Source organism: Pararge aegeria, chromosome 19, assembly GCF_905163445.1.
Source record: "Pararge aegeria chromosome 19, ilParAegt1.1, whole genome shotgun sequence".
In the NCBI taxonomy this organism is placed as follows: Eukaryota; Metazoa; Arthropoda; class Insecta; order Lepidoptera; family Nymphalidae; genus Pararge; species Pararge aegeria.
Window position 1 is genome coordinate 3,564,950 of NC_053198.1, and position 27,858 is coordinate 3,592,807.

The 27,858-nt window shown below is 34.8% G+C and overlaps 1 protein-coding gene across 1 annotated transcript in view; it reads right to left on the reverse strand.

Annotated features, from left to right (window-relative positions):
• The window catches only part of LOC120632351 (synaptogenesis protein syg-2-like), a 79,323-nt gene that overhangs the window by 23,537 nt on the left and 27,928 nt on the right, over positions 1 to 27,858 (reverse strand). The window contains exons 5-11 of the mRNA XM_039902204.1: positions 26,832 to 26,977; positions 25,633 to 25,783; positions 19,767 to 19,897; positions 14,525 to 14,684; positions 6,402 to 6,563; positions 5,353 to 5,487; positions 833 to 1,039 (exon numbers count right to left, since the gene is read on the reverse strand). Coding sequence (XP_039758138.1) covers positions 833 to 1,039; positions 5,353 to 5,487; positions 6,402 to 6,563; positions 14,525 to 14,684; positions 19,767 to 19,897; positions 25,633 to 25,783; positions 26,832 to 26,977 — 1,092 coding nt within the window. The remainder of the gene's footprint in view (positions 1 to 832; positions 1,040 to 5,352; positions 5,488 to 6,401; positions 6,564 to 14,524; positions 14,685 to 19,766; positions 19,898 to 25,632; positions 25,784 to 26,831; positions 26,978 to 27,858) is intronic.

Sequence of the window (27,858 nt, forward strand, 5' to 3'; positions counted from 1 at the left end):
AAATAATCATTTCGGACGTCCTCGATGAGTCGAATTAATTAAAATGAGTGTCAACAATGTCCGATTATTTCATTAACTTAAGTGGTCTATTTTGGAGCGAGTTATAAATATAAATGGTGTTTAGACTATTACTCTAAGCACAATTTAATCACTAATAAAAATGTTAACTGTATAATATTTTCAAATATGACTATTTCCAAAGAAATAAATAAAAATATATAAACAGAAACACCACATGAAGTGAAGATTTTCGACGCACCGTTAAAGCACTATGTAAATAAATAATAAATATACTTCGACAATAACATCGTTGTTGCGTTATGGCTACTAAGATGGCTGACGAATATTTTTATGAATAAATAATAAAGACACTAAAAACATTATTGTTTATCCCACAAACATTTTCCAGTTGTGAGATTTCGAACCCACGGCCTTGAACTCAGAAAGCAGGTTCGCTACCCACTGCACCTATCGTTGCCATGACGACTGTAAGCGTACTACTTGGAGCAGTGATGAGCTGTGATCTTATGAGTGGTAGGTTCGCTGATTAATCCCCGGAGGGGAAAATTTCTGACATTTATAATTTTTGAATCTTCAGTCTTTGGTTTGATGAAAAGTTTTGGCCGTGGCTAGACCACCCTGCCGACAACGATGTGCCTCTATGCGCCCAAAAACTACCATACCCCTAACAGGTTTGCTCACTACCAACTTCATCATTACTTACCACACTATGACTTTGCAGTCAAAGGCTAACTTTTAGTGACGTCATTGTCTCGTTTACACTCGCTCGCTTGTTTCACTTTTTATGAGGTAGCTAACACTAAAAACTTACTTGTCTCATTTGCCGTGACATTGAACCGTATGCTCCCAGTAATAGAGTCCAAAGCTTCCAGCACAACCAACTGTGGGAGGCCACCATCATATCCAGCCACACATCTGACTTCAAGGTAGTCGCTGGTCTCTTCTTTCGCTGCTTCATCAATCCAGGAAGAATCGTTGCCAGTAAAGACTGTGCAGTTACGAGGTGGAGACGGGCGTGCTGTTATAATCAAAAAATTATACCTTTTAAGCTAAAGGGTAACCTTTAACTATAATATAAGGATTATTATATATATATATATATATATATATATACGGTACATAAGTCCCTACAGGGACTAGATTATTTTTTTAAATTTTTTTTTCCGGCATGTTGATTACTTATCTCGCGACAGGCTTGGAACATGCGTAAATCTTGCAATGACTGCTGTCAATCTTCACTTTTCCATACAATAAATAAACAAAAATGACTTCGCAAACCTGTCGCAAGATACGTAATCCTAATCACAATAAGGCCGCCTTTGCACACCTAAACTAGCTTTTAAGATTCTCTATTGTATCTTTATTTTTCTTTTTATATTTTGTTTTAGTGTGCACAATAAAGTATTAAACCAATCAATCAAGAAGCTCTGCTCTTACTAAATATCTATGGATACTCCATAAAAGCTTATTGCAGACTTATTTGAATAATAAATTTAGGAGAACTTAATATTACAGTATGGACAGTGATGTTTTTCTGTCTATGTCGTCTAGTGATGATAGTTTCCACAGTACATCTTTCCTTCCACTTGATAAAACTCTTGATTCTTGCTTCTCAGATTGTTTGAAGAACCTTAATGTCATTCATATTAATGCACAAAGTATCCCAGCTCATTATCCTGATATGCTTGCATCTTTTGATTCCCGTAACATACATGCTATACTAGCGTCTGAGTCTTGGCTTAAAACTTGTTTACCTTCTACCTCTTATTCGCTGCCAGGTTTTAGGCTTATTCGCAATGACCGTGTTGGTAAGGGGGGTGGTGGAGTAGCGATCTACTTGCGTTCTTATATTCCTTTTACTGTTATTAGTATGTCTTCACAACCCCCCTTACCTGATGCTGCTGAGCACCTACTTGTTGAAGTTCTTATTTCCCATACCAAAATTCTTCTTGGAGTGTTCTATTGTCCACCATACGTTTCTGATTACTTTCGTTCATTTGAATCCTTATTAGAGAAAGAAGTTCCTCTTTATAGCCACTCCATTATTTTTGGAGATTTTAATACTTGTTTACTCAAAAATGATTATCGCAGCAAGAAATTTTTGACTACAGTGGAATCCTGTAATTTGTCTGTCCTGCCCCTTGCTGCTACGCATTATTCTCCTGGTTGTACTCCTTCTCTTCTTGACCTTATTATGGTATCTTCTCCGGATTTCGTCTTTAAGCATGGCCAGTGTCCTGCCGATGCATTTTCTTATCATGATTTGATTTATCTTTCATATAAAATACGTCCACTTAAAGCAAAATCGAGGGTACTTCTGCGGCGTAACTTTGGAGGAATTGACAGCCGTCGCTTGTGTGATGATGCTAGTCATCTGGACTGGGCGGCTATCGCAGCTGTTGACTCAGTTGACCGCAAAATTGAGATATTTAATTCCCTGATAACGCAACTCTACGATACGCATGCTCCGTTAAGACCAATCAAGCTGAAACATCTACCGGCGCCTTGGTTATCAGAAGAGATAAAAATTTTAATGGACAAAAAGATTGCGGCGAAATATAAATACAAAACAAATAATACTGACGCTAACCGGGAAAAATATCATAAAGCACGGAATCGCTGTAATACATTGTGTAGGGATGCTCAACGACGCCATATTCATAAGTCTTTTGAAAGTGGTGACACTGCTAAAACCTGGAAGTTTCTTGAGTCTCTTGGAGTTGGTAAATCATCTCATAGATCTTCTATTAACGTTGATATCGAACTCCTAAATAAACATTTTTCTACTTCTGATACAATTAATAGTTCCGATAAAGAACGTACTCTTAGTATTCTTTCTTCCCACTCAACTCCTAACTTTTTACCATTTACCTTCGAGTCTTTTACTGAATGTGATGTTAAGAAGAGCATAATATCCATTGCATCGAATGCTGTTGGTGTAGATAGCATTACCCGTAATATGATCATTCCAATTCTTGACGTTGTTTCCCCTATTCTAACCCATATCTTAAACTCTTCCATTCTCTGTAGCAAATTCCCTGAAGAATGGAAGTTTGCTCAGATTATTCCTCTACCTAAAAAAAACAACCCTTCATCGTTTTCTGATTTTCGCCCCATTTCTATATTACCATTTCTCTCAAAAGTTCTTGAAAAACTCGTATCTCAACAACTTAGTCTCTTTCTTAATAAGAATAACCTTCTCAGTTCTTTGCAATCTGGCTTTCGTCCTGGTCATAGTACGGCTACTGCTCTTGCTAAAGTAACTGATGATATTCGATGGGCGATGGATAACAAGCAGCTAACAATTCTTATTCTGCTTGACTTTAGCAATGCCTTTAATACAGTTGACTTTGACATCTTGCTTAGTCTTTTACGCTCTATTAACATATCTCCATCAGTAATAGACTGGTTTCGGAGTTACCTCAATGGCCGTCGACAGCGCATTCAGATTGACGAGTCCTTTTCGTCTTGGTGTGATGTAGCGGCTGGGGTACCTCAGGGTGGCGTGTTATCTCCTTTACTTTTTTCTATTTTCATTAACTCTATTACTCAAACATCTCTTCTCTCTATCACATGTATGCAGATGATATCCAAATATATCGCTCATCTACCCTTCAAAATCTTGGTTCTGCTATTGCAGCTATAAATAATGATATGGCTGCAATTTCTGAGTGGAGCAGGCAATATGGGCTAAAGGTCAATCCTGCAAAATCAAAAGCTATCGTTATTGGTAGCTCAGGAATGATCGCGAGGGTTGATTGGCTGAGCATTCCTTCTGTTATTTATAATGGCATCGCTATTCCTTTTTGTGACTCTGTGAAAGATCTTGGTGTATACCTCGACCGGGAATTGTCATGGACAGTGCATGTCAAAGAGCTGAGTCAGAAAGTGTTTGTGGCGATGAGCTCGTTGCGAAGGCTGCAATCATTTCTTCCAATTCCGACCAAAGTTATGCTAGCACATTCTCTTTTTCTATCTATTCTCGATTATGCGGATGCAAGCTTTCTTAATCTGACCGAGGATCAGCTTAATAAACTTGAGCGTCTTCAAAATCTGGCTATTCGGTTCATATTTGGCCTTCGCAAATATGACCATGTTTCCGAATTTCGACAAAAACTCAAGTGGCTTCCTATTCGTCGTCGCCGGGATATGCATGTACTTTCTCTTCTGTACTGTGTGTTATTTCATCTAAATACTCCCTCGTATTTAAAAGAGAAGTTCACTTTTCTTGGTGAGCAATCTGGTGTAAGATCGTGCCGTGCGCTGACGCTGTGTATGCCTTATCATAAGACAAAATTTTATAAGCGTTCGTTTAGCGTACGAGCTGTGGAATTGTGGAATGCGCTTCCATTGAGCATACGACGATCCAAATCACTGGCGATATTTAAAAGAGCAGTTAAGGCCCATTATATTGTTAACGACTTTTAATAGTATGTATATATGTACTTACTCATTTATTGTATGTTAAAGTATTTAATTATGTAAGTGTTGTTATTATATATATTAGTTTATTTTTATATTTATTTATTTATTATATTATTTACTTTTTATCTATTTGTGCACACTAGTTTATGTATTGGCATGTAGTTATTTGCATGTATGTATTTTAATATTTGTACCACCAGCAGTCTATTCTCCTCTTCTTTTTTTTTTCCTAATTCTAAGGTTGCCTGGCAGAGATCGCTATTAAGCGATAAGGCCGCCTTTTGTATTACTACTTCTTTCGATGTTTCTGTTTTTGTTACATTTTAAATGTTGTGGTATACAAATAAAGAGTTTAATAATAATAATAATAATAATAATAATATTATTTGAATGAACTTGAAACATTACACAAAAACAATAGAACCATCTTAAGAAAATTTTATATTGAATTGAATTTTTACCTTCAACCTTTAGAAGCCATTAGATTTTATAGGTCAGAACCTTTCACGAGTCCCAAAGGTCAAGAATAATTAAATCAATAAGATTAGGTATAACAGCTTTATTATATTACTAACCATGCTTCTATTCCACTGTCATTTCTACAAAATTATTTTAACTACGAGTATAATGTGCGTAATAATTTTCGATTAATATCATATATTTGTGAGAATAGCCAAGACAGACTTAATGTGACCTCCGAGATGGAATATAGTCAATTTCATAACTCCAGGCTGTAACTGAGTACTTCTTAAGAGAAAAAACCTAATCTCCAAAAAAACCCAGCCCAGGTGTCAAATATAGGATCTCGTGATCCTCCTAACTACTGGACTGCTGGCTGAAAATGCTGGTTATATCATTACCGTGACAAATATAATTGCTATGATAATTCTTCACGTATCTCATTACCTGCGGGCACGATCTGAAAGATACACGGCTGCGCTTGTTGACCGACCGTGTTTGTTCCCCGACACGTCAACGCGCCGTAGTCCCTCTCGCTCGCGGGCGTGTAACGAAGCTCACTCGTGCTGCCGTTTAGTGTTGCTATAAACAAAACTTCACATGAGTTTCAAGTAAGTAAATAAATAAAACAACATAACAACAGTTTCATAATACCGCAGTTAGCTAAACTAATGTGTTTTTATGCCGCACAGAATATGTTCTGTAGTATTCGTTAAAGTCTTGGTGATAAAAAGATGTTCTCATCACCATGTCTCGCTAGAGAAATGGTGTCTTATTGAACTATCAAAAGAAGCTTAGGACAGCAGAATCCCCAAAAAACGTGTATGCAGTTATTCATGAAGCGCCGTTGTAAAGTGCTGTGACGTCATATAATATTCCGCCGATAAAATATTGCAGTAACGCTAACTATAAGCGATCTTATTACCGTATCTCGCAGGAAGAACGTCAAAACTCTCGTCAATGTTGTTAAACTGCCCAAATCCACGTGCATCAACAATGCTCATGCAGTGATATATCAAGCAGCGTCGTTACCACCTGCGATGACGACTCCTATTATTCCGACGATAAAATACCGCAGAAAGGTCAATAAAAGAAATTTTAACTAACGTATATCGCAGTAGAAGCGTCGCAACTCTCGCCGCTGTTGTTGAACTGCGAAAAGAACTCTAGCGAGATTCGCGTGCATCGAATATCGCGCAAGCAGCGATACATCAAGCACCGTCGCAACTACCTGAGGTAATGTAGCATTCTGATGATAAAATACCGCAGTAAAGCTAGCTATAGCAGTAGTAATTACTGTATAACGCAGGAGAAACGTCAAAACTCTTGCCGCTGTTGATGAATTGCAAAAACAAAATCCGCTGGCATCGAATAAACGGCATGCAGCTATTCATTAAACGCCGTTGTTACCACTTGTGGTGACATCATGTATTATTCTGACGATAAAATACCTACGACTGAAAGCTAACTATTAGGCTAGGCTAAGTTCTAATTACCGTATCTCGCTGGAGAGACGTCGAAACTTTCGCCGCTGTTGTTGAACTGCCAAAGGAACGTGACGTCAGCGGGGTCCGCATGCACCGAGCATCGCACATGCAGCGATTCATCAAGCGCCGCCCCGACCACCTGCGGTGACGTCATGCCGCATACTGGCGCGTCTGTACGGTAAATAAATAATGACCCGTGTTTAGCCGCTAACAAACGTTCTGGGATTATGTAAAATTGCTTTTGGTTTTAACAACTAGCTGTAACTACCGCTTTGTTTGTGTGTAATTTGCTTCCTTAATTTTAGGTGTCTTATTTAGTTTTTTTTTAGTTCTTTACTCTGCCTTTAGATCACGATTCTTTATTAAATGTGTTAGCAAAGCTGCCTTTGTATGTACATTTGGGTAAAGATAAAAAGGTATTTTCGTACAGACTGGTCAAAAATATGCATAATCTGTGGTCGGTATTAGTTCGAGTAGAAATTTAAAATGACAGGAACCCAGATCAAAAAGGAAGGTAATATAAATTGGCGGGAAAGAAATAGAGGTACAGAGGAGTACAGACAAGTGTCAAGGGAATATTGAAGAAGTTATCTCTTTGTAGTTAATGAACAGATTGATGTTTGAGTTTATAATGTGCCATGTTGTAATTAGAGATACTTAAACGATTAAACGTTGTAAGTTATCAATACGGGGTTTATTTTAAATTGCTCTTTAGAGTTATATGGTCATGGTATTTGGTACTTTATTATTTTCTATTGAATGAGTTATGATTCTATATTAAATAGCTATGATTTAAATGATTTGGTGCCAGTGCATTGAGTAATAAAAATACCTTTTTACTACCAGCAACTGCTAGCCGGTTGTGTCAAAGGTCAAAAACGGAAATCATCAAAATATAATTGATGCTAATGAAGTATTTCACAGCTGCTACCAACCAAAACGTGTAATTAATTAATAATTTTGATTACACCTTTTGGTTGGTACTATATTGAGCATTAATATAATTTAAAGCTCAAATTAAAACTAAATTTAAGCTCGGTATAATTTAAATTTTACTAAATTAATAAAAGTACTAATATCGCTACTAAGCGATAAGGCCGCCCTTTTAAAGTTTATTTTTGTTGTGTCCATTGTTTTTTTTTTCCTATTTGTGGTGTACAAATAAAGTGTATAAATAAAAAAAATAAAAATAAAAATAAAAGTACTTATGCGGCATGCGGTTTTCAATTTAGATTCTTATTCAAAAATTCAATAAAATCAATATCAGTTACATAACTTTGAACTTTGATCCAATATGACATCTTCTCTTCATTAAAATTTGTTAATTATAAACCGTTTACGTCCACCAATCCGCTCTGGGCCAGCGTGGTGGACCTTAACCCTTTCTCATTGTGGGAGGAGACCCGTGCTCTGTAGTGGGCCGTTAATGGGTTGATATGATGATGATGAAAACTTTTACTATCTACCTACCCATAAATTAAGTATCCCTTTTTATCGTGGATACAAATTAGTATTGAAAACGGTGAAATTTCATTAAAAGTTTTTTTTTAATAATTGACGAATTATCTTATTTTTTATCCTTAAAGATTATCATACATAATCTTTAAGGATATATTTATTATATTAAATTTAAATTTATTATAAAAATTTATATTAAATAAAAAACTTTCTTTATCGTATTATTGTTACTGTTTTTTTTAACGACAGTACACACATCGACATCTAGCCCCAAAGTGTAGCTTATGTTATTGATAATAGGATAACTGATGAATATTATTTACGAATAATATATTTAAATATGTTAATATACATATATACGTTTACAGCTAAACACCCAGACACTGAAAAACATTCATGTTCTTCACATAAATATTTTTTCCTGTTGTAGGAATCGATTCCACAGTATTGGACTCAAAAGGGCCACTGCCTACTTCAACTACCGACCGTCATTTCTTATTTACTTCCCCAGTTATATTAATAATTAAAGATAAATTTACAAAGCAAGAAAATCTAAATAAAAACATAACCTATAAAGTAGGTGTATCACAGTATTACTTGGAAGGCATCAAAAAGTTATGATATCATTTCAACAGTAAAGCGACTCGGGCAATTCTACCACGGAAGCATACAATTTACCTTAGACAGATTATATGCACCTCGCACGATAGGAATCGTATCCGTGGGATTTTGAAAGGAAATTTATTCCGGGCTCGCGAACTATAAAGCAAAGCTGTATGAATTAAGTTGATGCCGCAAAACAACAGATTGCCGTGGTAACTCGCAGAATCGGTGTAGACCGAGAGCTCAAAACTCAGCTACGTCTATGTTTATCATAATAGGTACAGAAGGTTATAAGAAATTTTAATTCAAACTAATTTTATTTCATAGTCCTGTTTACTAACTAGATTCTTCTGTAATGAACAGTAAGTTTTGAAGTAGTTAACATTGAATTCGAGAAAACTTGAATCTGTCTCACATTTTGAACGAACATTTGGTATAAACTAACAAATTATATTTCATATTCAAGTGGTACGTTAGTTTGTACAGATGCATTGTCATAATTTACTTACACCTGTTTAAATAACTCATGTTTTCAATATTTATGACGGCCCATTGGCGCAGTTTGCAGCGACCCTGCTTTCTGAGTCAAAGGCCGTGGGTTCGATTCCCACGACTGGAAAATGTTTGTGTGATGAACATGAATGTTTTTCATTGTCTGGGTGTTTATCTATATATTATAAGTATTTTATGTATATTATTCAAAAAAATATTCATCAGTCATCGTAGTACCCATAACACAAGCTACGCTTACTTTGGAGCTTGATGGCGATGTGTGTATTGTCGAGTATATTTATTATTTATTATTATTTATATTTCAAATGGAAACCCATAAAGATACTTAAACTGCACTTTTATCATTTTAATCATTATAAAGAATTAATTACCACTACGCAAAGAGTTTATAAGCTGGCCAAGTACGGATTGCTAGATGAAGTATCGTGCAGGTTTCCTCAAAATTAGTGTATGTAATTCCTTAGTGACATTTTAAATGCTTAAATATGTAATATATATATATATATATATTGAATGCCCTTTAATATACATATATACTTTAAATTTAACATCAATTAATTTTAATAGTAAATATATAACTTTTTTTGTTATTTAGGTTTATTTTTTATTTTCTTTTAATTACATTCTCATTTCTCAACTTTAATTGTACAACTTTATGCATCGGTTTAAATATTACACAAACCGCTCACCAGCTCCTAGACTATAGTAATATTAGGCAATAATTTCGGTGATTTACTGTTGGCACCGCCTTCCTCTGAGGCAATTACTATGCGGCCAGTCCGCAGCGGAAGGAAGCGGGTACGTCGATCCTGAACCGCAATCATTTGAATACCTACTTGTAGACACATCGGTATTTATTGCCCTGTAATTCATACTCAGCTCATACTGTGACATTTTATTGTTATGCCTTGTCTACACTTTATGATCCAACAAGGAATCCGACTTGACTTGATCAATTTCATTTGGAACATTTTGCTGAAATATGATAACTAAGTACTAAGACTCCAGAGTATCTACTAGACCTAAGTGTATCTCTAATTCCCCAGTATTTATATTGAAATACCCTCCAACACAATATCGTGAGTCTTCGCTGAGAATTAAATTAGTTCTTAATTTAAAAAGTTCAATAAATTAAATAATTATAAGAAAATTAATTTTAAAATTGTTAATACATTAAATTAAATATTTGACACAAATGAAGTTATTATGGTATTAATAATTTAATTATTTGCCCACTATACAAAATAACTATAACAAATATATAAAGGAAAGAAATTATTTTAAGCTACTACAAACTACTACAAACTAATGTATCAATTCTTCAATTGTATTTCGTCCCTTTAATATTCATCGACACCAAGTGCTTGTCGTGAACGTTTTAATGTATCCTCTCATCGTATTTCGTATTGCGTACTTGAAAATGTACCTCTTTACAATAATTGTAAGGAGTGATTAATGGATGAATCCGCTACGGAAGGAAGGTACCTCAATGCGAACCGCATTCACCTGAATACTTACTCGTAGACCCATCGATATTTATTGCCCTGTTATTCATACTCTGCCTTTATTTTGACAATATATTCTTATACCCTGTCTACATTTTATGATCCAACAAAGAATCCGACTTGACATGATATATTTTTTGGAATTTAAAAAAAAAAAAAAAAAAAGCATTTTAGATCAATAGATAAATCCGCAATAGATACGGGTACGTGGATCCGAAACCGCAACCGTATGAACTCTTAGAAACATCGGTATTTATTGCTGTGTAATTATTATTCTGATTGTACAATGATATTTTATTTTTAGACTCTGTCTAGACTTATGCGATGCCAAGAACAATTAATAAGTTTTTTAATTAAATATTTTCATAAGTGTATAATTACACTGACATTATTAAATAACATAAAATCTATTAAGGCAGTGGTTTTTAATAAAAAAATCCACTACTTGATATATTTTTTTATTTAAAATTACTAAAATCTTGGTGATGCGCCCCGATTAATTTCAAAAGGCATGAATCAAAAATTACTTAGAATTTGTCTGTTTTTTTTTAGTTTTTATAATAGCTATAAAGTAAATTGTTTTTGCACATGTTACTTGAATAAAACAAATCTTCTTAAGATCGGCCCTCAATTGTTATCATAGGTTTTATTCCAGAATACAGGTTTTATTGACAATTTTAGAATGATTAGAGGGTGGGTAGCCTCGTTACACTTCAAAGTAAAGTAACTATTGTTCAATAATTTCAGTAAATTACTTTTGGCATCATCTACATTCTCCTTAAATTGTCCTAACGGTAGCCAACAAAATCAACGTAAACATGCAGTTTAGGTTGTTACTATAATCATGTATCGAAATTTTGTTTGTACAGTTGCACGACAATTTCACTAACTTATAAAAGAAGTTGGTTCTCTATTAGATAATTTGCCTTTCTTACCATATATTCAAAGCTTTTGAATAGATTAACTGTCAACAAAAATTCAAAATCAAAAATCAAAAATTCAGCGTCTATTTTTTTTATTTATCATTTCTGATCTGACATTTTTTTCTGATTCCAAAGCAAACATCGGTATTGGTAAAAATACTAAGATTAAATTTGAAATAATACGAGTTAACAACCCTCAGAAATGAAAACAATTCGCCGCTCCGGAACGAAGGATCGATCCAGGTAGCAAGGTAGTTTCAGTGAGAATAAGTATGTCTTTCCTTGAGGCGTGTATTCTATTTAATCTTTGAGAAAAAACCCGTGCCCTGTAGTGTCAAGTCATGGTTCTTCATTCTGAATGAAAAGGGGTTATACTGTGGACAATCACGATCTCCAAATGCGGATAAGCGGGTCTCAGATGCATATGAGAACATTTTGAAAACTTTGAGCATACCGGTTTCCTCACTATTGTTTTATTTTCCGGAAAGCAAGCGAAATTTCACGAAAGCCCAAAACTCCGAAAGTGTAGGGTGCGTGCCAAGGGGCCGCCCCAAAACGGACCCTGAAGCCTTAAGACTTTTCCATCGTCACTATGTTTGGTTGGACCACAACTCGCTAAAACCCACGTGTAGAGGAGGCATTAGGTATATACCGTATCCGACATTGGTTAGGGTTATGCAAATTAAGAGTGTGCTGATTATACGGGCTATGTTTTAAGAGATAAAGATTTAACAAGTAGAATGTAAATTTTGATAGAGCTCCGCCAAAATGAAAAGCTTTATTCATCTTTATAATATATATATTACATATGTATATTTTACAAGCTATGTAGGATGAGAACTACTATCCGAATCAACCTAACATGAGAGATAACTTTAATGTTATTATATTATTTCATCGTCGAAGCATGATTATCGTTATAGCCTCAATATATTTGTCTTATGGATATAATATCTCTGTCAGACGAGTATCGTTGAAGCGGAACATTGTAGTGATTTTATTTTAACGATATCTGTCTACCTTGAGGATTTTATCGATTAATTTATTAATTTATGTTGTATATTGTTGTAATATTTAAAAAAAAGTATGTTTATTATACTTATGGACTATTAATGTGTATATATGGAAAGTTATTATGTTAGGTACTTAATAAACTGACTACTGACTGATAAAAATCTTAGTACCCACATATAAGCTAAAACATAAATTGTACAAGATCTTATTGAAGAATCTTAGTATTCCGTAGATGAGTACTTTGCTACTAAAGGCCTAAATTAAATCAATTATAACTATATAGCATCGGATGTAAAATTAACACTATAATTTAATTAATTTATATATTTGACGTAATCCAAATCTGAAATCTTAATTAGCATGCCTTTTAATTTGCTAATACATTGTTCTGCATCATTTTTGTAACATAGAATTTCACATGTTTTTTTGCAAATAAATGATTATGATTGTGATCATACTGGAACGCTAAATAGCTTAGCGGTACGTTTTTGTCGGTAGGGTGGTAACTAGCCACGGCCGAAGAAGTGGAGTGTTGGAGTGATGGAGTGTTTTCTGCGGTATACATACGCTATAACCATCAATGATGTAATAAAATAAGCTAAATTTGCAGTGTTGTACAAAATCAAATAAAAACACACAGATTTTAAAGACATATAGTTATTTTATCTGTTATGTGTTTGAAAATATTGAATATAAATACCACGAACACTTTTTGGCAACTGAATGAATATTTAGCAGTTTTATTGAACGAAGCCAACGATTGTGTTTTTAACCTTTAACTGGTGCCGTGGGAGCCAAAGAGAGTTATTCGAAATAATAATGTATGATATCTCTCCTTCCCACTACGCACCCACATATGGTGCTACGAGTTTGGTTACTCAGAGAGACCAAGTAATGGTGTAATTGACATGAAGCCTAATTTTTGTAGGTTATTTACAATTTTTTTTTATATATTTTCTTTAGTGTTTTTACCTACACTTGAAGGAAATATCTATATTATAAATTGAAAAATGTATTTTAGAGCCGTAGCTTAGTGGTCAAAGCGCTCAGGCCGCGATCGACAGAAATTCGGAGGTTCAAATCCTGTCGGTTCCAAAATTATTTATATGCATTTTAAATTTATAAAATTATTTTGTTACTGTTTAAAAAAAGTTTAGGTTCATATTTTGTTCATTAGGAATAGAAAATTTCCCTGTTATTGCGGATAAATAAAGCATTCAGTATAAGTAACGCCTTCGCTGAAAAATAAATTTACATGTAATCCAATAGGCGTTAACAGTGCCGGTTGATATTAAAGTCGTAAATACAAATACACGCCCATACGCCGTTGTGTTGCTTAGCTGTTGATTATACAGATTGTAACGAATGTAAGGCGCTATAACTTTGAACGTATTGGCACACAGAAATGTACAGGTATGTGCATTACAGTGAATTTTAGAAATACACCAATACCGTTCTGGTTTGGAAATGAGGAGGGGTTAAGGTCGTAGTCCACCACGCTGGCACGGTGCGGTTTGGTGGACTCCACACATTTTCGGAACAGTATGGAGAACTCTCAGGCATGCAGGTTTCCTCACGATGTTTTCCTTCATCGTTGAATCAGGTGAAATTTTAATTGCTTAAGACGCACATAACAACGCAAAGTTAGTTGCGGGGGATCAAATTCAGTCTTAGCGAAAGGGAAGCCGGAATCTAAACAACTTTGCAACCACTGCTTTCAATAAAATCGTTTAACACATAAAAAATAGGGGACTTCACACACCTTTGTAATGTTATTACGCGGAACTCTCAGGGATGCGGGTTTCCTTACGATGTTTTCGTTTACCGTTGAAGCAAGTGATATTTTAATTGCTTAAAACGTACATGACTTTAAAAAGTCAGAGGTGCGTGCTGGGATTGGAACTGGGCCCCCAAAAGTGAAGTCGAGCTCCTACCCAATTCGCTACGGTGGCACGGCGCAGTAGGACAATTAAAAGTGTGATGATTGATAAAGTACAGGATACAAAATCACCACTGGGCTATCACCGTAATGCTACTATTAAATGCTTAATGAGGTAAACAAATAAAATAAAAGATTTTAAAAATTCTCAACATATTGAATTCCATCTAAACTTACATTGTACACGTAGAGTGACACTATCGCTCGATGTCTCGCCTCTGGCATTGGCCGCACGGCACGCGTACCGTCCTGCTTCTTGCCGTGTCACTCCCTGCATCACCAGTGACCTCGTGCTGACGATTATACCGGAGGTCATGTTCTGCGTCACGGCCCTATCCTACAGAAATTGACACCTTTAATTTCAAAAGTACCTTTGTCTTTTAATTTTCAAGCTACCCTGAGGTTCGCGATTTGTTGAAATTCGCATTGCATCTGAGAGCTCGCAATGATCAGTTTGTGTCCGACTTTTGAGTGAGTGAGACGTGTTTTTGATTATAATTGATTGATATCTGTTCAATATCTGTTGTTTTCTGGAAGACCTAACTACTATTACAAATTTCATGTTCAACTATACCTGTCTGTAAAAAAGGCTTATTTCGAAAATATTGAACATTTGGTTTAGTATTACAAATAAATAGTAGGCTTCTACTATTTCTTTCTACTTCAAAGTCCAATGGGATTTGCCAAAATTCGTAATGAACGCGGATGAAGAATTGGGGCAACATCTAGTAAGAAATAGAACTTTCTTAAAACATAATTCAACGGTAATACCACGATAATATTCTGGGATTTATCGATATTTCGACCCAGTTGCATGGATCGTGGTGACCAAGATAATCGTGGTTGTTGTCGAATTATATTTTAGAAATGTTGATTAACAACGAAAATCTTAGTTTAAAATCTTTAATTCCATAGCTTCTTCGGAATCCTTAAAAGTTCAAAGGGATTAAAATATTAAATACTATAAACGTCATTACCGTGTTGTAACACGGTAATTAGTAGCACCATGCAAAACGAAGGTGCGCGTGTGAGTTGAGTGCCATCGAGGACTGAAGCAGGGCACGGGGGTGACGTTCATTGAGCGAGCCTATAATGAAGTATTCACCATATCACCTGTCGGTTGTCACACGATTATGGATGGCATGATACTGACACCGCATAGTTACATGTTGTAGTTCAACAGCTTACAAATTAGTATTGGCGTGTTTATTGTTATTCATCCCCGACGCAAAAACAATGAGGTGTTGTAAGGTTGACGTGCCTGTGGTATCTGAACTTCTGAACGGATGGACTGATTTTGACGTGACAACGTCTTATAAATTGGTTTGCCGGGTGACACTTCAAGAAACTGCGTTACGCTCCGCTCACGTTATGCGCTCACAATGAGAGCGAGTGAGAGGCACGCGTCCCTTCCACTCGGGCATGGTTAGCCCGCCTAAGAGCGAGAGAGACAGACATAAAAAGTGAAAGGCACGCGTCCCTTTGTTTGTAGTAAACGCTGTTTCATTGTACGCAAATGTATTGCAAGTTATTGTATGTATATTTGTATATAAATACGTATGTATGTGTAAAGGTAAAAATAAAATTTTGTTAATATGAAATTCAGTGCGAGATTCTTTGTATAAATTAATGTTTTAAATATAATTCTTTGTATAAATAAATGTTTTAAATTGTTACTATTATTTCATCCTTCTTCCTACTATACGAATGAATATTCACATTAAAATTATTTTACCACTCAAAGTCGTTGTCACGTAAAACTTTCGCCCGTATACCGACTTTACAGGCAACCAATTTTTTTTATTTCGCTTTCTTGTTTGAAAGGTGAATTAGTCGGGAGTGATCTTAGATCTTAGATGATGAAGAAGAAGAAATACTACTACTATTGCACACAAAGAGACTGGTATAGTGCAATTTTATATACATATTACATATATACTCGGAAATAAATAGACATTAGATATACATAACAATAAAATATATATCTATATATATTACATATATATAAAATTATATAATGAAACAAGAAAAATACAAATAATACACATTAATAACGATATTTGTTCAATTCAAATGTCAAATTACTTCACTCAACGACGGATAGTAGTCTTTATGGATGACACTTAAATATGGGAAGGCATTGACTTTTACGGATGTCGGCAGTCAAATTATTGCCAATTAGTGCCAAAGCACAATAGCCTTAAAAGTGGAAGAGTTACCGAAGATCTTGGTTTCGCAAAATGGGAGTACCAGACGGTTATCGTATGCTATGTTTATTCATTGTAAAATTTGTTCCCGGCTGTTGCCACAAAATGACAGATTAGATTTTTTTTCACAACTCCCTCAATATGGGTATCAAATGTGAGGGCTTGAGTATTAGAATAATGTACTGTAAATTGACAAGGGTATAATTAATATTAAAAACTAAAACTAAAAACTTCTAAATATTTTTTTCATCTGATCAATGCCCTTTATTGGTGACGAAATTGGAGTGATCACTTGAAGTAACTATCGATTTTTTTATTTTACTACATTTATTTTTAAGGTTTTTATTTTTAATTTTAAATATAATAATAATAGTATAACATTTCACTACAAGTCAGCCTTTGACAACCTAGCCTAACCCAATATAACCTGTGGGTAAAGATGTTGCAGTCTGAGAAGGTTATTTTAGGCAAATTCGTTAAACATTTCTTATTTTATTTCGTTAGTATAGAAAAAATAACACTATTGGATAGAAGCAGGCGTTACTTTGAAGAAATCCATAATATATTATGAAAATGAAGCTTAATTTGCAATACTCCGCGAACAGCAGGAGAATCTGTATGGTGTTATTTATAATTACTTCAATCCGTATACTCCACACCAAACAGATCCTGGCAATGTACCCTCTACGCGCGTTTCGCTCCGAAACCGGAGCATCCCCAGGAGACTCCCCCCACTTTACAATAAATAATTGTTAACAATTATTACATCATACAGATTGTTCTAACTGTTCGCGGAGTACAGCAAATTAGGCTTAATTTTCATAAGAAATAACACTATCAACTCTCAAAATTTCATAGCTGTTAACTACGTACATATTTATTTAGGTTTAAGCAAAGAATTTATACTGCCCTGAATCCATCAACCAGAGACGTAGGTATTAAGCCTCACTTGCAATGACACCGGCCACAACGTCCTTAAGAGCAGAACACATCTTTGCCGCTTGGTAGTAGATATAGGAATCGGGATAAATAAATAAATAAATAAATATACTACGACAATACACACATCGCCACCTAGCCCCAAAATAAGCGTAGCTTGTGTTATGGGTACTAAGATAGCTGTTGAATATTTTTATGAATATAATACATAAATACTTATAATATACATATAAACACCCAGACACTGAAAAACATTCATGCTCATCACACAAACATTTTCCAGTTGTGGGAATCGAAACCACGGCCTTGTACTCAGAAAGCAGGGTCGCTGCAAACTGCGCCAATCGGCCGTCGGATAGTACTTCCCTGGACAAGCCCTCGCACAAAAAGCTATACTACATGTTATTTTATAAACCTACCCTTTTCGTAATAGAAATAGTATATATTTGCTTGAATATGTGTATAAAATGTAATTCACAATAACTTTTTTAGTTTCAACATAATCTACCATTTTGACATGCAAATATACAAATAATTATTAACAGCAATCATGATAATAATATCTAATAATGTCATATTAAAAATAATTCAGTCTGATTTATCCCACTTCTGATATTTAAACAATGGGATATTGTTTTAAGTTTTAGGAGTTTTATCTTTATAGTCTATATGTAACCATTTACCCATAATAAGATAATAAAAACTTATAATGTAATTTTAAAACTAATTCAGTCAGTTAAAACTTTAATTTATGAAAATTTGAATTTACGTAGATACTTTGTAAGCGGACAATGCAATTAGATTAGCAATACCCTCCAATTGGACTATTAACGTAATGCTTCAGAACAATGATCGATTGGCACTCACATTATTATGCCGCGGTATTACGACATTACGCCCTCGGGATTAAACTCATAAGTTACCTCTGAAAGACATATTGTTGTAATTTCTATTGCACTTGACTATAATACCACGGGTAAATGCTTCTAATGGCCTTGGAACGTGCTTAGTAGGAAAATATAGTTACTACCGTCCTGCGGTTTTGCTTGAGTTGAATACGTCTTTTGAAGGAAGGAGGAAGTTTGGTGCAAAAATACGAAAAATACTAATTTGATATTTTTTCAAGACCAAAAGTAAGCCTGTGTAACACTCTGTCCTTTCAACTAACTGTATGATAAAAATCAAGTCAATTGGTTACTTAGATAGCACGGGAAGTAAGGACAAACAAACAAACACAATTTCGCATTTATAATTTTAGTACGGATAAAGGGTATATAAATAAGTGTAGGTGTTTACTATTAGGTTAAATGATAATTAGCTTTTGTTCTGGCCATGGGACATTCGCGCGACCGGCGAAGCGTCTAGCAGCTGGACTACAATATGAATGTATGGAATTTTAGCAAGTATAGTTACGAACGTGCATTGACGTGTCTTTCAATCCATTTAATCACATCGTAAACACACACATAAAAAAAACGTGCTGTTATTTGTCCTCTATTAAGCGAAGGATAGTATTACTTTGTCATCAAATAGGTGGGAGAACCTCTTTAAGTCTGTAGCAAATATGCTATTGTTAAAACGCCTTCATGTTATTCGCATGTTTTTATCTTATCCTACTTATGTTAATATGTAATATAATATAAGTAAATAAATGGATGTATAAAATATAAATCCATTCAAAGGGGGATTGCTTCCAGCATCTTAGGCACTATACCTCGCTGCCGTGGTTTCGAAGGCGTATTAGATTTGATTTAGTTTTATTTTGGGAAACAGGTTATTTATTGTGATTATTTTTTTATGAATTTATCATGTTAGATATTAATATTAACTATCAATCTTTTGTTGGTATTATGAACAGAGTACTTTTCTTTATATTCTTAGTGAGATTGGTTTTTTTACTAGAAGAGCCCTGCGTCTTCGCCCGTGTGATTACGGGACGCAGAGAATCTATTATAAATTGTATAAATACGTGTAAAGTTCTTTGAAAACTTTAAGGGCAAACCAAAAAACTTTACATAAAAGCCTACCGTATTTATATTACTCCAACTCGACACAAACTTCAACAAGCAAAACCACACGTTAATCCTTGACTCTTATTGCCCAATAAAACGATTTATACATTTATAATATAATGGTTTATAAATTCCATACCCTTCAAAGGTCAGCCCGCTACCATCTGAGGCTGGATCGTCGCTTACGATTGCAATCAAGGGCTAACTTGTACTGGAATAAGAAAACATAAAAAAATAATAAATAAGTGATTGTTTACTCACATTATGGTACCAAGATATTCTGTGCTCCCTGGGGTTTGCTCGCACGGTGCACTCGAAGTAAACGTCGTCTCCTTCCTTGATGTCGTGGGGGTTGAGAGTACTGCCCAGGGTCAAGGTCACCAACGGACTGTCTGGAGGACAACATATTTATCAACTTCTAAACTATAATGTTCGTCATCATTATAGATAATGCATATAAAAAAGACGCAACTTCGAAAAGTTAGAAGTTTGTGTCGAGTAGAACTCAGTCTTCACGAAAATGAGGCCGAAGCTTTAACAACTATGCCATCAAAATTACACTTCACTTATTAAATTGACGGCCGAGTGGCGCAGTGGGCAGCGACCCTGCTTTCTGAGGCCAAGGCCGTGGGTTCGATTCCCACAACTGGAGAGTGTTTGTGTGATGAACATGAATGTTTTTCAGTGTCTGGGTGTTTATCTGTATATTATAAGTATTTATGTGTATTATATTCATAAAAAAATATTCTTCAGCTATCTCAGTACCCATAACACAAGCTACGCTTACTTTGGGGCAAGATGGCGATGTGTGTATTGTCGTAGTATATTTATTTATTTATTTATTTATTTATAAATATGATTTAGCGGAGTTATCCGGTAGGACTTCGGCTTTAACTTCGGGGGGCCGTTTTCAAATCCCAGCAATCCGAATCCGAACCAACCGAACGCAAACCAATGCGAACTGGGTGGACTCCGGCCTGAACCCTTCTCCTTGTGGGACCCTTGCCTTGTAGCGGGCTAGTAATGGTTTGATATGATAAAATAAATAAATAAATAACATTACATAACGATAAATAAATTCACACAGGCTTTTAAGAGCCTTCCTCAACATCACGAACAAACTGTCACGAAACACAATAATAACATTAAACGATGTTTAATCAATGACTTTACAAATCCATAAAACCCATAAAAAAAACCAATGCAACATAAAAATGCACATACGGAGACCTCTTAGCTATTTTTTCAGCATCGAAAATTTTAGTTTAATCCCTTATAATACCCAAAAATTGCTCAAAAGCACCTGATTCATCCCACTTCTGATATTTAAACAATGGTGTATTGTTTTAAGTTTTTGTCATTATAATCTCTATGCAACCTTAATTTAATTTGTGATTATGAACAACACCAACAGTCATTGTGTATTAATTTAAAACCTTTTAAACCCATAAATTAATAAAACTTATACATTGAGTCAGCCTTAAAAGGTACTTACGTAGTAAACAAATTCGTGAATTTACTAAAAATAGCATTTTGATTTAATTACAGAAGGAAAAATAAATTCATTATTTCGGGTGAATTAAAATTTAACTTTGACTTATTAATTACAATTTACATGCTAATTTACGTTGTTAAAATTCGCTAATTACCTGTTTCATCGCAATTTAATTATAGGCGGGTTTACTTCATTACAATTTATTTTGTATACCTACTTCGGGAGATAGGATTTATAATGAATACTAAACCTTTGTGTTCCGAATTCAGTCTTTTTTTTTTTTAATCATTTAGGATCATGTAAGACGCTTTTGTAAGCCACCCATCTTAAATGTGCTCGGAATCGGGCATTACAATTACTAGACAGGCACTTTTATTTGATATCCATATTGAGGGTGTTTTGATAAAATATGTAGTCCACCATTTTGTGGCGGCGCTTATCTTGGACCGGTTTTCATCAAACACAGCTAAGAACACTTCTGACTAATTCAACTTTTAAACAAAAATAAAACAAAATCAAAATCGGGTCATGCGTTCAGGAAATACGATGCACAGACGTTCACAAGCACACAGACATGTCAAACTTATAACACCCCGTCCTTTTTGCGTTGGGTGTTAAAAAGATACCCCTAAAACATATCTTTCTGCGGCAATTTTATGTTTCCAGTAACGTGACTGTTCTGAAGTAGACTTAAACCTCGTATTAGTGAGGCTATTTATTTCATGGTATTGTCCTGTACCCGCTTAGAACTTATGATCGATCACCCAGCTCACACCTTACTCTGTGTGACCAGGGTTAAGTCCGTAGTCCACCACGCTGGCCAAGTGCGGTTGGTGAACTCCACACATCTTTGAGAACATTACGGAGAACTCTAAGGCATGCAGGTTTCCTCACGATGTTTTCCTTCACCGTTGAAGCAAGTGGTATTTTAATTTTATTGTATTTTAACGCAAATAACATAGAAAAGTAAGAGGTGCGTGCGTCCTGTGATTCGAACTCGACCCTCGAATGTAAAGTCAAAGTTCTACCTACTGAAGAGTGCTAATCTGGGCAAGTAACAGCAATTTAATAAACTGGCCTATACCGGTTTCTACTCGAAATCACACCGGTACTTTAAATTGCTTGGCGGTACGTCTTTTCCGGTAGGGTAGAAACTAGCCGCAATAGTCGAAGCCAGCTCGGAATGGTCGCCTTTATCTCCCTAACCACAAGCACGCAGTGCTAGCCAGTACACAGTGTGTAGGGGCGTAAATGCCGTTCGCTTCACCGCCAACGACAATTACAACCGCATGTAGGGCTGCCACAATGTTTTTTTTTTCAGTAAGCAACCTTAACGTCATATTTTTTCGCTCGCAATTTTAAAGTCGTTTTCGAGTAAAGAAGCAATAAATATTCATCAATAACCTATAACAACCAGTACTGTAAAGGCCTTTCCCAACGGGAGATCCTATATCACCCGTTCTACATAACATTACCTTAGCCACCTAGTACGACACCTGCGGGTATTCTGATCTGCCGTTATCACACCACACAAAGAAACAGTAAGACTCTAGAATCCCTATCCCTACCCTACTAATATTATAAATGTGAATTTAAGTTTGTTTGTTACGCTTTCACGCAAAAACTACTTAACCGATCCTTATGAAATTTTGTACACATATTTTTGGAAGTGTTAGAAGTAATATAGGATACTTTTTATCCCGAAATTAAGCTCGGTTCCTTTGGGAGAGGGGATGAAAGTGTTTGACGATTTTACACCATACTCCGACCAATTATAACCGATTTAAATAATTATTTTTGTACTATAGAGGCATAATATGTGTTTAGTTTTGCACAAACTTTGTGTAGATCTGATGAATGTGGTTGGAGATTGAAGACAGAACTCCTCAGCGGACAGCAGCAAACCCCTCTTTTAAGGCTTAGTGATACTGAATAATTTAAATTTTTTTAGAACTACAACTAAATTAAATGCCACATCAAAAATAAAAATTAAACGCAGACGAAGTCGCGGGCAACAGCTAATATTATAATAAATTCACACAGATGAATTTTAGCTTAAATTCGTCTCATGATCTAAGTGCAACAATTATTATTATAAAACAAAATCAATGAAATAGTCGAGAGTTTTATACTAGGAAAGCTAGGTCCATTTCTCTCTGACAATTACGTACGAAATGCATTTGTTGACTTATATTTCGACACCTTTTTATGAAAGGATTATGAATCTCTGAATCTCTCTGAATTAAGGAGTTTTGCTTTTTTCTCTTTAAAAAATGTGGTTAAGATGGTGTTTTGATAAAGATAATAAAAAATCAGGACTTAGATTATGCACGTCAAAGATAACATGGCCAATATACATAATGTCCTATGACATAGTGTCTACTGTAGGTCGTACAAGAAGTCCTTTAGCATAATTTAAACAAAGGAGGCAGGTTACTTGCTTTAAAGTACTCCATTGCCTAGGAACCAAAGAAACTGGCAGTGTGTGGAAATAGACATTTTAATTTTTCTTTATAATATTTTGAAATTACCCAAAAATAATAATATTACATTGGGACACTCCACACTGAGCTATTTGTACATTTTATGTTAAATATAGTAATCCTAAACGCTTTTGACGTCTCTCAAACATCGCACTCATGGCAGTTTTGTCCATGTAAATTTATCTAAGTATAGCTTAAATCGCAAAACTGTTTTATTTAATTTAATAAAATGAAATGTCTTTCTTTTGCTTAAATATAAAATTAATAAATAAAATGAAAATATTTTACGGGCTGACAAGTCCATATTTTAAAATGGAATTTTTACACTATGAGAGTTTTTACATGGATGGTGATTTTTTTTTAAATAACTGATTCAACTAAATTGTATTCAAAGTTAAATGATTAAAATAAAAGGAAAATAAAAATGTTTTTAGTATTTATTGTATATAGTATTTATTTTATTTTCACTGAAAAACTTTCATATATTGTTTTATTAAGATTTTATAGTGTTTTATATTACTATTATTATTCAGCCTTGTTATAAATTTTGCATCCTCTTAATACTGACAACCCAATCTCAAATAATATATTTAAGGATCACACTGATTGCAGGTCTTGATTCGTGAAAAAGTCTATTCGTGGAATGTCACATCGCGATTCTATTTTGTTTTATACCTAGTTGTATAAGTGAATTAGTGTAATAATGAAATTTATTACTACTGTTCTTATTATGCTAGTATGACAGCCCTGCCAGTAGTACGCGTTTGACGGCCCTCTCTTTGATCTCATCGATTGCAGCTCTTGATTCGTGTAAATTGAATCTCACATTGCGATGCTCTACGCTGTGCTGTTTTCTAGTTGACTGGAATCCACCAGTCAAAGGGGTGACCAGTTGTTAAGTGCACTTAATATAGTCCGTTAAACTTAAGGATTATGACCGCGCCTATGGTATTTAATGTACTAGTTCAGTACTTGACAAGGTTTAATCGGGCATATTACTCAGTTTACTATCAATTGTGCGCAATCTTGTTTACGAAGAACCAAATCTATTGCGTTTGCTTTGCTAATAATTACCTACATATATTTTGCATTACCATTCCTCTGTTTTATTTGACAAAAAGAAGAATAAAAACAGAGTACATTGACTTGGTTGCTGCGGCTCTTCAGTTAATCCTATATATAGTATTTAATCAATAATAAATCTTAATGTAACTTAACATAAGTTAGAATTTTTTTGATAGTAAAAATTTACTTCAGAAATAAGTTTCAAACCAAAATTTTTATAAATCAAGCAATAACCAATGCTATGTGATACAAATAGCTTCCAGTCGCGTTAAAAATTACGTCTTCTAACTTTGATAGAAAATATTAGTTATTCATACTGTTGAATTAACCATTTTGGCCCATTTTTGAATTTGTTCTATATATGACGGAGTCCGAACAAACAGAAAAAAAAAACATCCGAATGATAACTGGGCCTGGAATTATAATTTGTAACATGCATCTTAGTGATGGACATGGGATTATTTTATTCTCGAAAAAGCACCGAAGTAACGTTCCCGGGGATTTACAAAAATAGTCTTGTTACCTGTGTAGGGCTTCCCAATCTTGGCAAAATTTTGCACAGATATTACATCACGAGGGACAAAGATAAAGGCTACTTTAATCCTGAGACTACTTAGGGTTTCAGGTTAATTAGAGAACCCCAAAAATACGTACTAAATCGTGAACAACAGCTTGTTTATGGCATTAGTGATATCTGCACATCGTTTGCGAAAGGTGCAAAAGTCCTTTTTAGGGTTGAGTATACGCTTTTACGACATGATACCAATAAGTAACCTACCAATGCATAAGTTTAAACAATATTAAAAAAAAAACATTTATTACGGCGAGTTTACAATAAAATTGATGAATTTAGTAAAGTAGCTTGGAACAGAGCTCCGCTCTCATCCACTCCAAGGTAAAAAAAAATATTGAAATTGTGGATGTTGGAATAGAGCAACCGCCAAGTTTCTTGCTCGCTTTTTCTGAATAAAATCGTGCGTTCCGAACCGGTGGTAGAGTCACTCCAAACGTATAACACATACCTCCTTAACGTTTCAAAAGTGCTGATAAAGTTATTAGATTTTTATACAAAAATTATACTAACATACTACGTTCAGCTTGACCTGGTCGTCAATTACTTTCCCCGGCAGGGCGGAGTTTGAGGCAACGCATTTCACCGTCACGCCATGGTCTTCTGGCACGGGACTGAAGATCAGCGTGCTAACTGACCACGTGTCATTTGAATGGTCGGTTACCTGAAAATGAAAATAGTGTCAGCAAAAGCTATTTTCTCTTCCCGCAGCTTTAAAAGGTTGCCTGGAAAAGATTTCTCGCTGCAAAAAGAGCAATCTTGAATGACATAAATTTTCTGTTATTTTTATTATTTCATGCTTTGTGTGCATTAAAGTATTTATTTTTCCTTTTATATCCACTACAAGTCAGCCTTTCACTACAGGTCTTCCTAATGGCGATAATGCATTTTAAGAAAATAAAAAATATTTTAATAAAATACCCATAATTGGTTTTTACGTGGCACATATCGGACTGCTAAATCGCTTGGCGACATGTCTTTAAATTATCCACTTTCTGAGCCACTGTATTAAAAAAAACAGAAGCAGTCAGAAGGACTACACAGAAGGGAAAATTTAAAACTTAGCAATAACTGTGTTTCGCCAATAAATACTTTGGTCTACTCATTTATTTTGCTACACAAACATTACTGCAAAGTGATTTTACAATTAAATTATTCAAATAATTATAATAAAAGCGCAAATAAAACTTTTCAAGTGGTTAACAACTTCACTTACTGGTTTGATTTAGGTTATGATAGAATGTCATTGATGCGAAATCACAAGGTTTTATTACCCTTCCAAAAAAGCCAAACACGCATATTATGATAACTTAGAGGATATCAAACGTGTCGCGTCTATTATAAGCCGGCTAATAAGCTGCACCAAAACCCTCCTCAGTACATTAGTGGCTAGTGGCTAGTGACAGGGTGCACACTAGTGGCTCTAGTAGATTATAACTGATTTTTTAGGTTGTGATTTAGTTGCTTAGCATTAACATAGTTAAAGATGTATTACTATGCTATGCACCACGTCTGACATAAAGATATATTTATATTATTATATACAATTTATACATGTAACCACGCTTTATCACGCATCACTAGTCTGGCGCAAGACGTAATGAGCATGTCAAGGTCATCGGTGATGCGAACCCCTTTAGTAACCCTTAAGTATTTTGCATACCAAAAAATCGACAAATGCTGCTAAATTAGTTTTCTTCAATAATACTCACTTTATCCCTCTCAAAGCTCCTATTGTCTTTATACCACGCTATTTGTGCGGGCGGACGACTGCCTTCGGCGACGCATCGCAGAGTCGCCGCGGATCCCGCCAGAAGTTGCTGAGGTCGACTTAGCAGCGATATTGATAGAGGTGCCACTGGTAAAGAAGCATAATTTTAAAACTGTTTTTATGAAAATCCTGCAGAGAGCGTTTGATTTCATGCCTAAAGAGAATCTTGTATGCCAACTATGTATCCGTTTCTGGAAGAATTATCCGTGAATGCGATTGACGGCGGCAAAATGGCGGACTAAAAGCCAAAATATTCATTTATTTCTTCATGATCGGTTAAGCTGTTAAACCGTGTATAATAAACTTGGAACTTGTTCTAGGGTTGTTTTTGGGTATGAAGAATATTACTATGAAGAATTATTAAGCACTATTCTACATAATCTTTAGGGAAATTATATATATATTATTTTTGTGTTTCTTTTTTGTTTCAACTTTAATTTTTATCACTACTATTTGTTTAATTTAATTCCAAGTTGTGTACACATACTTTGGGTTGTAGCTTAGAATAAAACTTGTTATTATATTTAGATCTACTTTTAGTTATTACCCGTTTTGTGAACCTAAATAACTAACAATAAATAATACAATTTTTTTTTACCATTTTTTCAAATCAAATTCAAAATTTCTTTATTCATGTAGGCCTATCATAGGCACTTATGAAGCGTTCATACATATATGTTGTCATAATTGTAAGGGGATGGTGATAACTGCATTCGCCAACTTAAACTTAAAGCTACGAGAGTAGCGAACGCGCCCTGGTCTAAGAAGAGCCCACAACAAAATTAGCCGTGTAATTTTTTTTTGTTATTACCATCTCACAGTAAATTAATATTAAGCTATGAAGTTAGAGCTAAACAGATACTAAGCAGTAAATAGATCAAAAAGATAAGCATTTTATTATAGAAACGCCACAGATAGGCAATTATTGCGCGTTTTATATTGGGTTTTTAAAATAATACAGAAAGCGA